The sequence below is a fragment of the Hypanus sabinus genome, chromosome 22, assembly GCF_030144855.1.
Source record: "Hypanus sabinus isolate sHypSab1 chromosome 22, sHypSab1.hap1, whole genome shotgun sequence".
Classification (NCBI taxonomy): Eukaryota; Metazoa; Chordata; class Chondrichthyes; order Myliobatiformes; family Dasyatidae; genus Hypanus; species Hypanus sabinus.
In genome coordinates, this window is record NC_082727.1 from 12,480,520 (window position 1) to 12,493,074 (window position 12,555).

Sequence of the window (12,555 nt, forward strand, 5' to 3'; positions counted from 1 at the left end):
GCCACTTAACTGCATTATCTGGACAAAAAAACCTTTGGCTGAAATGGCAAAACAAGAACCTATTTGCCTGCTCCAGGATAACATGCACACTGATAAAGTGGAAATTAATTCAACTTGGTCCTTCACAAAACGTCATTAGCATCTGGAAGTATCTCACCCAATTGGATTGTTGAGCGCAGGGTAAACTAGAGCTTTCAAAACCATGACAGATCTTAATGATTGAAGTACAAAGTATGTAGAACAAGGTTAAGTGTAGTAAATGTAAAGATCAGTCTTCATCTACTTAGAACAGGGAATCTAGTGCAAAGGGTTAAATGGTTTGTGAAGTGATCATGGTGTTCAAAGTTTACTATTCACAGTCACAGGTGGAAGCAAAGGTAAAGGATGCACATGATCTCAGCTTAGGACAGAATATAAAAGTTGTGAGATTACGTTGCAAACTTATAATAAAATAGTTACACTGCCCTTGCAGTATTGTGTGCAGCCCTCATCAACATCATAATAGAGAAAGGGTAGCTTGCTTTGAGGAAGCACAGAAGAGATCTATGAGGATACATCCTAGTTTGGAGGACTTTAGTTATGGCCAGGGGGTGGGGGGGGGGGTGAAGATTGGATTTGCTGGGCTGGGCTTGTTTTCTCTGGAGCTGTCTGAGGTATAAAATATTACGAGAGGTAGATAGGGTAGATGGTCAAAATGATTTTCGTATCGTAATGCTAACAAAAACAAGTAAGCAAAGGTTTAGGGGAAGAGGGAATAGTTTTAACAGGGGGTCTGGAGGGGGATGTTTTTCAGTGCACTGAGCAGTTGCCATCTGGAAATCACTGCCAAAAGAGATCATGGAGTCAGGCACCATTAGTATGTTTAGGAGGCTTTTAGCCAGGCACTTGAATACGCAAGGCTTGGATACGATTTTAATGCAAGCAAATGGGATGTTAGTCAGGTCGTGAAGGAATATGGGGAGAAAGTAGGACATTGGGGCTGAGAGGGAAAATGGATCAGACATGATGAAATGGTAAAGCAGACTTGATAGAGCAGATGGCCTAATTCTGCTCCTGTATCTTGTGACATTATGGATGAGTCACAAGGCTGGTGTAGACTTGATGGGCTGAAGGACATTTTCCCAAGCTGCATGACTATAATTACTGCACATCAATGGCTTTGTTGGGGTGGTAGAGTGGCACAGCTACTCAGAATGCTGCCTCACATCTCCAGAGACCATTGTTCATCATGATCTCAAGTCACTTTTATTGTCATTTCGACCATAACTGCTATGTTCAGTAAATAGTAAAAATGAGACAACGTTTTTCAGGACCATGGTTTTACATGACACAGTACAAAAACTAGACTGAACTACGTGAAAAAAAACAACACAGGGAACTACACTACAATCTCTGGTCCTGCCCCTGTGAGTTTCTCTGGTTCCTCTAGTTTCATTCTACATCTGAAGGTTGTGCAGATCGGTAGGCAAATTCGCTATGGTAGTTTGCTCCTAATGTGTTGGTGAGTGGTACAATCAGCGGGGTGGGGGGGGGGGCAAGGTGTGTTAATAGGACAATAGATTAGCGAAGAGTTGGTGTGAGCATGTATTTGATGTTGCTGCAGATTTAATGGGCCGAAAGGCCCATTTCTGTTCTGAATAGCTCTATGACAGTGTATTTTTAGCCACACTGCATATAACAACTGTAAACATCAATTATACCTTAATGTCACACTGCTGAAATGAGTCATTAACATTTCCTCCTTCCAGAGATGCAAGCTCACACATCCATCATTTTTTATTTTATATCAATTCTGTCAGTGGACATTTGCTTTCTATTTATCCATATTGGGTGAAACTCTATATCTTATGGTCTTAAGGAATTAAAGTAATTCACTGAAGAGGAAACATGTTCCTGACATTCCAATAACGATGAGCTGTGAAGCAAATTGAGGACTCAAGTATCTTTGCTTTTGTGTGAGCCAAGCAAAACTTAAAGACCTATATTTATATTACACGTTATCAAACTCTCAAATGTGCCACAGAAACTTTGAACAAAGACTATTATGCTCAGCTAAGCTGTTTAAATATAGCAATATTCCCAAAACAACTCTAAGACTCAAACAACAGAGGCTTTCCCCACATAGTTTATCACCAAAAGATTGCAATTTAACAAAGCATTCCCAAGCATTTAATTGAAGTTTACAATCTTAGATTTAGTGGCACAGTTGATGCCTTTTCTCAGGACTACACACCAATAATTCCTTGGACCTTTCATCCCAATAATAACAATCCATTTGCAATCTCTCTATTTGCTTGAGGTGATGACCAGAACTGCTTTCGAGGTGTGGTCTAGGCACAGATTGTACAATTTGGTTATGATCTGGAGGTATTCCACAGCAGTGGCTGTGTAGTTTAATGCTATATATGTAGATCTTTGATCTGCTATGGGAGGACACTATGATTTATAAACCTACTACTAAACACTAGTCACAGTTTCCAAGAGCAGCAGCTTACACTTGTGAATTTGCATTTGTCATTTTTTTCTATTTGCCTAGTTCATTCTGTGGGTTAAGTTTCCTGATACCCAGTGAGGGAAGATTATTGCTTGGGACACTGGAAAGTATGTCCTGATAATCTTCAATTAGTACTATAGGGCTTTTAACATTCACCTGTATGACCAAAATTAACAGCTGAGTACCTCTGCTTAATATACTAAAAGCAACAACCGTGCTACTCCACCCTCAATATTGGAGCTCTCATTCATTGCTGTACTCAGCTGTCGGCAGTGATCTTGCACTCAAGCCTTTGGAGTGGGATTTGAACCCACAACCCTTTGACTCAGAAGCTACATGGACCGCACCTGACCAGCACATGGAGTGTAAACAAAGAAAGATTAGCTTTATTTGACACAAGTATTGCCATTCTTCCGATGCCAATGTAGCATGCCCACAACTTACTAACCTGTTCACCTATCACCTTCTAGCTAGTCCTCCTCCCACTCCCCCACCTTTTTATTCTGGCATCTTCCCCCTTCCTTTCCAGCTCTGAAGGAGGATCTTGATCTGAAATGTCAACTGTTCATTCATTTCCATAGGTGCTGCCTGACCCGTTGAGTTTTTGTGTATATAGCTCTGGATTTCCAGCATATACAGAATCATTTGTGTTTATAACTTACTATGTTGTACAGCATTGGAATGTGGGAAGAAATGGGAGAGGACAGGAGATTGAGGTTGATAGGGAATTAGATCAGCCATGATGAAACGGCGGAGCAGACTCGATAGGCTGAATGTCTTAATTCTGCTCTCCTGTCTTACGGTTTTATGGACTCTCAAAGGAAACGCATATGGTCATGGGAAGAATGTACAAGTTCATTACAAACAACTGTGGAAATTGAAATCCAATGGATGATCGCTGGCAATGTAATTGCATTATTATCACTATGCTACTATGTCAGCCCTCCATACGAGAAGGCTTATTGAAAAGAGGTGAACGTTTCACCATGCTGAATAACAATGTGACATATATACTACGCTCACAAACCAGAAAGTCCGCAGATCTTTTGAGCCTGGCAATTACCTGGTTTGATTTTCTTAACCACTGGATTCCTGTTCTTGTCTTTCATCTGCCTGATATTGAGGAGATCGTGAGGGTTCCCATTGTGCCGTGGCCAGAAGTATACAAACACTCTGGACCCACTACTCCCACAGTCTATCACCACACCGTAGTTTAGCTCGGCGTCATTGATATCGGTGGGTTCCATGTCTTCAATTCTGGCCATGAACCTGTGTGAGGGATTCAAAAAAAGAATATTAATTAGCCCAAATACAGTGGACTCCAGTTAATTGAGACACATCAAGACCAGTACATTTTAGCTCAATTAAGTGGCTGCCCAAATTAGCTGGTTTCATGGAAATAGTTAAAAGGTACAGAAAAGACAAACTACATTTGACCCTCCTTATCCATGAATTCAGCATCCGTGGATTCAACCAACCGCAAATCAAGAAAACCCAGAAGTGCTCTTCCAGCACTTGTTGTTCAAGCATGTACAGACATTTTTTCATTATTCCCTAAACAATGCAGTTTAACAATCATTTTACATAGCATTTACATTGTATTAGGTATTGTAAGTAATCTAGAGATGATTTAAAGTATATGGGAGGATGTGTGTGGGTTATTGTGGATCGGGATCAAAAAAAAAATCAGAAGTTCTCTTACTAAGTAAGTCAGAACAGGTACATCCGGTATTACTAAGCGTCAGTTAGTCAAATGTTTGTCTTAGTATATAGTATGTATTTTACCTTTCCATGCATATAAAACACTTAAGAGTGTATGTTTCAGGGCCGGGCTTGGGAATGGAAGTTCCTGAGTTCGATCCAGTGACAGACCGCTCCTGAGTGCGCTCTCCACTGTGCCAGGTTTATGTGGAAGATCAAAAACTCAAAACCCCCAAACCCAATAATTAAACCACTGCGTTGCTTAGTTATAATTGTAGCTTTCATTGGGGCAGGGACTTTCTCACTTTATCCTTTAGAATTGTTCCGATCTTTGACCAACGTAGCTTAACGCTTTTCCAATGACCGATGGCATTTCACCTCTTTCGATCATTTTATTATTTCCACTTTATTTTCAATCGTGATTATTTTCGTGAACAGAAACACTGCGGATTCAGAGCCCACCGCCGGGTCCTCATGTCCACCGCACTGACACAGGTTAAATAAGGTCTGGGGTTCCGCTGGGTCCCAAGGACCACCGCATTGAGACAGGTTGAATAAAGGACTTGAGCATCCACATTTTTGGTATCTGCGAGAGACCCCAGAACCAATCCCTTGCGGAGAAGGAGGGCCGACTGTACCGTTAAACTGAGTAACAAATTATGTAATTTAATGAAATACAGATCAAATTAGAACACTACCAATACTGTTACAGTACTATAAAACTGTATTAGTTCCTAATAATTATCAAAGGAGAAATCCATCTGGAGTACACTGCTGTGTTCTTATGATTGACTGTAAATGAACAAAATCAACACAGACATCTAGTGCAGATAATGAACTGCCTTTGTAAAATTCGTTTAAGATGACTGCACCCTTCAAACTCATCACTTTCACTGTATTATTCACAGTGATGGTCAATATATTCAAATTCTCCAGAGTTCCTAACTTGAAGCAGTGAAATTGTTCCATTTTCACTCCCAGCCATTTTTGGCATCTCCAAGTCTGAATGCTTGAAATTGCAGTGAGCAAAACTGTTCTAAATTGTCTTACTTCTTATTTCTCGCCAACTATCAGTGACAAAAATCAATGCTTTTCCAACACAAACAGACACAGCTAATGTAAGTTGAGAACTGTTCACTCTAAGCACGTTGTGTCTGTGTCTGACGGCCACAAAAGTGCACACTATTCAGCAAGAGTCTCTTGCCCTAATTAAGCAGCATAGTCTCCCAAATAAACGAAGGAAATTCTTACTATTTTCTTGATTAGTTTTTGTTCTTTAATAATTGTCCTAAATAAGTAGCTGTCCCAAATAACCAATGGCCCAGTTAATTGGAATCCACTGTAATTCCATTAAAAGCAGAATACCGTCTGTACACTCTCATATGATGCAGATCACCATTTAAATTAACAGATAAACAATTGATACAATCTCTCCAATGAGATAATCAGAATAACAAAGTTAACAGCATTAGTCTTAGCAAGAACACAATTCCTACATAAAAAGTTATTTTTATCCTCTGAATCTTGTTGTTGTTGGGAAGGCTGTCCAAATTTGGCATTGGATTTGGATTTGCTTGAAATATGAGCAATTAGACCATATAGCCATAAAAAAAAGAACAGAACTAGGACATTCTATCGAGTTTGTTCTACCTGGTTGATATTCTTTCCCCCCATTCTCCCATCTTCTCCATTTAACCTTTAACACCCTTAATGATCAAGAATTTATCAACTTCTGCTTCATATATACTCATGTTTTTGGCCTCCATAGCCATCTTGGCAATGATTCCAGATTCACTACCCTCAGCCAGTCAGGCAGCAACTATGAAGAGGATTAAGCAGTCAATATTTCAGACCAAAACCCTTCATTAAAACTAGAGAGGAATGGGGTAAGAAGCCAGAATGTGAAAGTGAGAGGAGGGGCAGGAGTACAAGGTGGCAAGTGATAGGTGAGACCAGGTGAGGGAGAACTTAAAGTTGAGTCAAGCAATTGTCACCCAGGGCAAGCAGTTATTTGACATGGAACATTAGCTGTTTCTCCTTCAAAAGATGCTGATTGACTGGCTGAATTTCCACCCCCCCCCCCTAAGTTTTGTGTTTTTATTATAGATTTCCAGCATCTAAAGTTGTTTTCTTTGAATTTCAGATATTATAGGATTTCTGGTGCAGCTCAGTCTGGAGCAGTCCCTGGTCTGTGAGGAAGGTACAAGCACAATGGGATCCTTCAGCAGGGCAGGGAGGTGTTGCACTCTATGAGCCAGCTAATGGACAAGACATTAAACTGGGTTTGGTCTCATTAAATTGGGTAGGATATTACCAGCATCCAAGCCATTAACTATCCTTCAGTCAACAAGGGAACCGTCAAGAGGATTGCCAGTGTCTCCCTCCCCCACCCAGTGGTGACATTTACTAGGGGCACTGCAGACGAAGCGTCCAAAACATTGGTGAGGATTCTTACCATCCATTCCACCATCTCTTTGACCCACTACTGTCAGGAAGACTAGGAGTGCCAGATTAGGTAACAGCTTCTTCCCTCAGGTTGTGAGACTAATGAGTATCCTGCCAACACTAAGCTCTCACATCTGTCAGGATGCAGAAGTGAGTGCAGTTGCTATTACAAGAGTGAAGGTTCTTGGGAAGATGAAAAGGTCTGAAGGTAGATAAGGACCAGATGGACTACACCAAAGGGTTCTGAAAGAGGTAGCTGAAGAGATTGTGGGGGCATAGCAATGACCTTTCAAGAATCAACAGATTCTAGTGTGGTTACGGAGGATTGGAAAATTGCAAATATCACTCCACTTTTCAAGACAGGAGGGAAGCAGAAGAAAGGTAATTATGAGCCAGCTAGCCTAACCTCAGTGGTTGGGAAGATTTTGGGAGTCAATTATTAAGCATGTGGTTTCAGGGTACTTCGAGGCACGTGATAAAATGGGCTAAAGTCAGCAAGAATTTCCGTAAGTGAAAACCTTGCCTGACAAAACTGTTGGAATTCTTTGAGGAAATAACATACAGGAGAAAAAAGGAGAGTCAGTGGATGTTGTGTACTTGGATTTTCAGAAGGCCTTTAACAAGATGCCACACAAGAGGCTGCTAAACAAATTAAGAGCCCAGGGTATTATAGGAATGAAACTAGCATGGATAGAGCATTGGCTAATTGGCAGAAGGAAAAGAGTGCAAATTGAAAGGAACCTTTCTAAATGGCTACAGGTGACTAATGGTGTTCGACAGGAGTTGGTGTTAGGACTGCTTCTTTTCGCATTGATTTGGATGCTGGGATTGATGGATTTGTGGCCAAATTTGTGGATGATATGAAGATAGCTGGAGGAGCAGGTAGTGTTGAAGAAGCAGAGAGGCTACGGAAGGACTTGGATTAGGAGAATAAGTGGCAAATAGAATATAGAGTTGGGAAGTGTATGATCATGCACTTTGGTAGAAGGAATAAAAGTGTAGACTATTTTCTAAATGGGGAGAAAATTTTAAATCTGAGTCTTGGGAGTCCTCATGCAAGATTCCCTTAGAGTTAACTTACAGTTTCAGTCAGCGGCGAGGAAGGCAAATGTAATGTTAGTATTCATTTCGGGAGAACTAGAATATAAAGATAAGGATCTAACACAGAAGCTTTATAAGTCATTAGTGAGGCTTCACTTGGAATATTGAGAGCAGTTTTGAGCCCCTTATCTAAGAAAGGATGACCTGACATTGGAGAGGGTGCAAAGGAGGTTCACAAAAAGGATTGCTCCGAACCTGTACTTGCTGAAATTTGGAAGAATGAGGTATGTGCTGCATCTGTGAGGCTGAGTCGGACGGCGCAGTGGAAGTCCATAGCGGGGGTATTCCCTTCTGCCGCCGGCGTGGGATGGCAAGTCTGTTGGGACCCTGAGGACTTGTGGAAACTGTGTGGTGGTTTCTTTCGAACTTATAGTCTTTTAACATCTTTGGACTATTTTTACCGAGTCCATGGTCTGTTTTTTTTAAATCAAATTATGGTACTGTTTGCACTGTTGTAACTATACGTTGTAACTATGTGGTTTTGTGCAGGTCTTGTAGCTTTAGTTTTTGGTCTTGTTTGTCTGGTGGCTTTGGAGCTCCTTTCCGGGAAACACGCTAAGATGGTAGCGCGATATTAATACGCAGCAGCCTCTCCAGACTCTGGATTGGGGATTGCCAAACATTACATGGATTTTCTGGTGTAGTCTATTTTGTCATGTGCTTTGTTGATATCATTCTGGAGGAACGTTGTCTCATTTTTTAACTGCATTGCATTTGTGGTTTTTAAATGACAATAAACTGAATCTGAATCTGGGGGGGGTGGAGCAGGGGGCATCTCGTTGAAATCTATCAAATGTTGAAAGGCCTAGAGAGAGTGGATGTGGAGAAGATGTGTCCTGTAGTGGAGGAATTTAGGACCAAAGGGCACAACCTTAGAATGGAGAGACATCCATTTAGAACAGAGATGAGGAGGTATTTCTATAAACAGACGGTGATGAATCTGTGTAATTCATTGCCACAGGTAGCTGCAGATGCCTGGTCACTGAATGTACTTAAGGTTGAGGTTGAGTGTTTCTTGATTAGTCAGTGTGTAAAAGGTTATGGGGAGAAGCTGGGAGATTGGGGTTGAGAGGGAAATGGATCAGTCATGATGAAATAGCAGAGCAGACTCAATGGGCCAAATGGCCTAATTTGTTCCAACGTCTTATGGTCTTGTCTCTAGGACAATGAGCTGTTTACCATTTAATTGTGCAATGTACTACATGCATTCTTGAATTCTATTTTTTTTACTTATTTATGGTAATTCTTTGTTTTATTCACTGTGATATAGGTTTTGTGGGTGCACTGTGGTCCAGTTGTTTCATTCGGTTGTACTATAAGTACAGTCAGAAGGCAATAAACTTGAACTTAATAAGTGTGCTTTAAATTTCTGTGATTCAGTGATCACTAACATTGATCATCAGGCCATTAACACACTGCTGTCTGTGGGAGCTCTCAATGTGCAGTGGCTCCAGTGACGCTTGTATTACAATAACGGATAGAGGAACATTCTTCCTTGACATTTTGGCACGTCCTGAAAAGATGTGCAAGGCACTGAGTCTTTCTTTTTCATCCTTGATAGAGCAAGCATAGAATTTAAGACCAAGAAGCAGACTTTTTTTTTCCCCCTCAACTGTGCCCAAGGGAACTAGTACATAACAAGGATTATATCTTTGCCTCTGAAATGAAAACACAGCTAAACATTTTTGATCATTGTAACTTACTTTCATCTAAGTGGTTCTAAACTTTCAGCATGACAACAGACTTTCTTTCTTGCATTATTCCCTCACAGATAAAATACATTCATATTCTTGAACAAAATTATCAATAAATTCATTGACAACATCAAAGCATCAGAAATCAGGGAGCAAGGGAAGAGCTGACTCGCACAGGTCAGCAGGTGTGCATTAAAAAGCAGAGCTTTGCAGGAGTTTCAGCCTTTGAACAGCGGTCAATCCGAGATTTGGATTCATTAACAAGGGTAAATAAAAACAAGGCAGGGGCAAGGGGAGTGGCAATTGTTGTAGTGGACAGTTTGAGAAGGATTTCAGCCTTTAGCTCTTCGAGGCTTCAGTGAGAAGCTTGAGTGAGAGAAGGCAAATAGATGTAGGTAGATTTGTTTCAGTTTATTTATTGTTTCCTCCTTATAATTGGTCCGTTAAAACAGTTGGGATGTCAGCCAGAATAGTGGAATGCTCCTTTCACGGGATGTGGGAAGGCAGGGAGACCTCCAGTGCTCCTGATGACTTCACCCACAACAAGTACATACAGCTGCAGCTTCTAACACTTCATGTTGAGGAGCTGGCGTTGGAACTGGATGAATTCGGGATCATTCAGGAGGCGGAGCAGGGTGACAGACAGGACATATAGAGAGGTAGTTACAGGACACACAACGGGGTGTCAGGAGGGTGAAAGGGGTTAAAAGCCAGTGCAAGGTATCCCTGCAATCATCTCCCTGAATAACAGGTATACCATTTTGGATACTATTGTTGGGGGGGCGGGGGGGGGGGGAAATGATGTAGCAAAGGAAAGCCACAGTGGTCAGTTCTCTGGCTGTGATTCTAGCTATGTGGCTCAGAAAAGGAGGAAAAAGAGGCAAAAGATTCATTAGTTAGAGCAGGGGTGTCAAACTCAAATACACAGTGGGCCAAAATTTAAAAATCGGTTCAAGTCGAGGGCCGGACTGGTTCAGCGTTTATTGCAAAACTTATTGAAATGAATTTATTACACATATTAACCTGGAACTAACAAAGCTTAGGTTATTGCCTACAAAAACAACATTGAACATTAAAAAAATAAAAAATCAGTTGCATTTATTTCTTATGGCTTTATCTGCAGCTTTTCCGGAGTAATTTCTAATGAAAACATTTTTCCACAGGCCAACACTAGATTCACACTAGTCTAAGCCAGATACTTAGCATCTCATCTTGGATGCAAGTTCATCAATGTTTGGAGTCAGGCTCTGAGCTGAGGAAATCCTCAGAATTGAGTGAAAGTGTTCATCAGAAAGACGACTCCTGTGTGATGTTTTATCTTCATCAAAGAGAACAGTTGTTCACACAGATATGTGCTGCCAAACATAGAGAGCATTTGAGCAGCTTGGGTACGCAGCTGGGGCATTGTGTCGGGAATGAAACATAGAAACTGTGCAGCGCCCACCGAGTCATACTTTGCCTTGAGTGTGTCACTACATTGGAGTTCAATCAGCTCCATTTGTATGTTGGTTGGTGCGCTTTCCATGTCAGCTGCAAATGGATTACTGAGCAGTTCAAACCTGCTTTTTTGGGCTTCAAAGTCGGCAAATTTCTAACTTCCGTCCAACCTGATGGCTTGACCACTGTTTTCTCTAACTTCTGTTAAAGCCCCTCCTCCCCTTCTTACCCCATCCCTTATTTATTATCCCCCCTCCTTTTTTTTTCCTCTCTCTGCCCCTCTCACAATCACTCCTTGCCTGTTCTCCACCTCCCTCTGGTGCTCCCCTCCCCTTTTCTTTCTCCCTAGACCTCCCATCCCATGATCCTTTCCCTTCTTCAGCTCCTGTATCCCTTTTGCCAATCAACTTTCCAGCTCTTAGCTTCAACCCACCCCCTCCGGTCTTCTCTTATCATTTCGGATTTCCCCCTCCCACCTACAAATCTCTTGTTATCTTTTCTTTCAGTTAGTCTTGACGAAGGGTCTCAGCCCAAAACATCGACTGTACTTCTTCCTATAGATGCTGCCTGGCCTGCTGCGTTCCACCAGCATTTTGTGTGTGTTGCTTGAATTTCCAGCATCTGCAGATTTCCTCATGTGTTCATGTTTCTTCCCTACATCCACAGAATCGCCTGTCTTACCCCCTAACTATAGTCCCCTATTACTGCTGCCTTCTTCCATCCCCTGCCCTTCTGAGCTACAGGGCCAGACTCTGTGCCAGGGGTGCGACCACTGTTGCTTACCCCCAGAAGGCCGTCCCCCCAACAGTACTCAAGCAAGTGAGTACTAAATCGTGGGACTCATCTTCTGAAATGCATATATTTCATTCCAAATAGTATTGAGAAAGTCAGATGAGCTCAGCATATGGAATTATGATATTGTAGCCATTAATTAGACTTGGTTGCAGAAGGGGCAGGACTAGCAGCTCAATATTCCGTGATAGTGTGGGAGAGGTGGCATCACTAACCAGGGGAAATGTCACAGCAGTGCTCAGTCACAACACAGAGGAGAATTCATCTAATGGGGCTTTATAGGTGGAACTGAGGAATAAGAAATGTATGACCACATTAATGAGGCTAAATTATAGACCTGCCAACAGTCCATAGAATTTACAGTAACAAATTTGCAGAGAAATTGCAGACTGCTGCAAGAAACACAAGATTGAGATAGAAGGCAATTTTAACTTTCCACGGACTGACTGGGACTCCCGTACTATAAATGGACTGGACAGGGTAGCCTTTGTCAAAAGTGTTCAGGAAAGTTTCTTTAATCAGTACATGGAAGTCTCAATGAAAGTGTGTGGGAAAAACTTGATCTCATATTAGGGAATGACATAGGGCAGATGGCAGAAGTCAGTGCAGGGGAACATTTAGCCACTAGTGATCATAATGTCATTTGATTCCAGGTAATTAAGGAACAGGATAGGTCTTGTCCTTGGGTTGAGATTCTAAATTAGGGAAAGGCCTATCTTGATGGTATCAGAAAGGATCTGGCAAGCTTGGGTTGGGACAGGTTATTTTTGGCAAAGCTGGACTTAGTAGGTAGGAGAGCTCCAAAAGAGAAATTTTGAGACTACAAAGCTTATATGTGCCTGTCAGAATAAAAGGCAAGGATAACAAGTTTATGGAACCTTAGTTTGAGAG

General features: G+C 41.6%; 1 protein-coding gene across 6 annotated transcripts in view; it reads right to left on the reverse strand.

The window, feature by feature from the left end:
* LOC132379338 (ectonucleoside triphosphate diphosphohydrolase 4-like) overlaps window positions 1-12,555 on the reverse strand; it is a 93,963-nt gene that overhangs the window by 39,794 nt on the left and 41,614 nt on the right. For all 6 annotated transcript variants that reach the window (XM_059947065.1, XM_059947063.1, XM_059947064.1 and 3 more), the window contains one exon: window positions 3,558-3,763. In XM_059947065.1, the coding sequence (XP_059803048.1) occupies window positions 3,558-3,763 (206 nt within the window). The remainder of the gene's footprint in view (window positions 1-3,557; window positions 3,764-12,555) is intronic.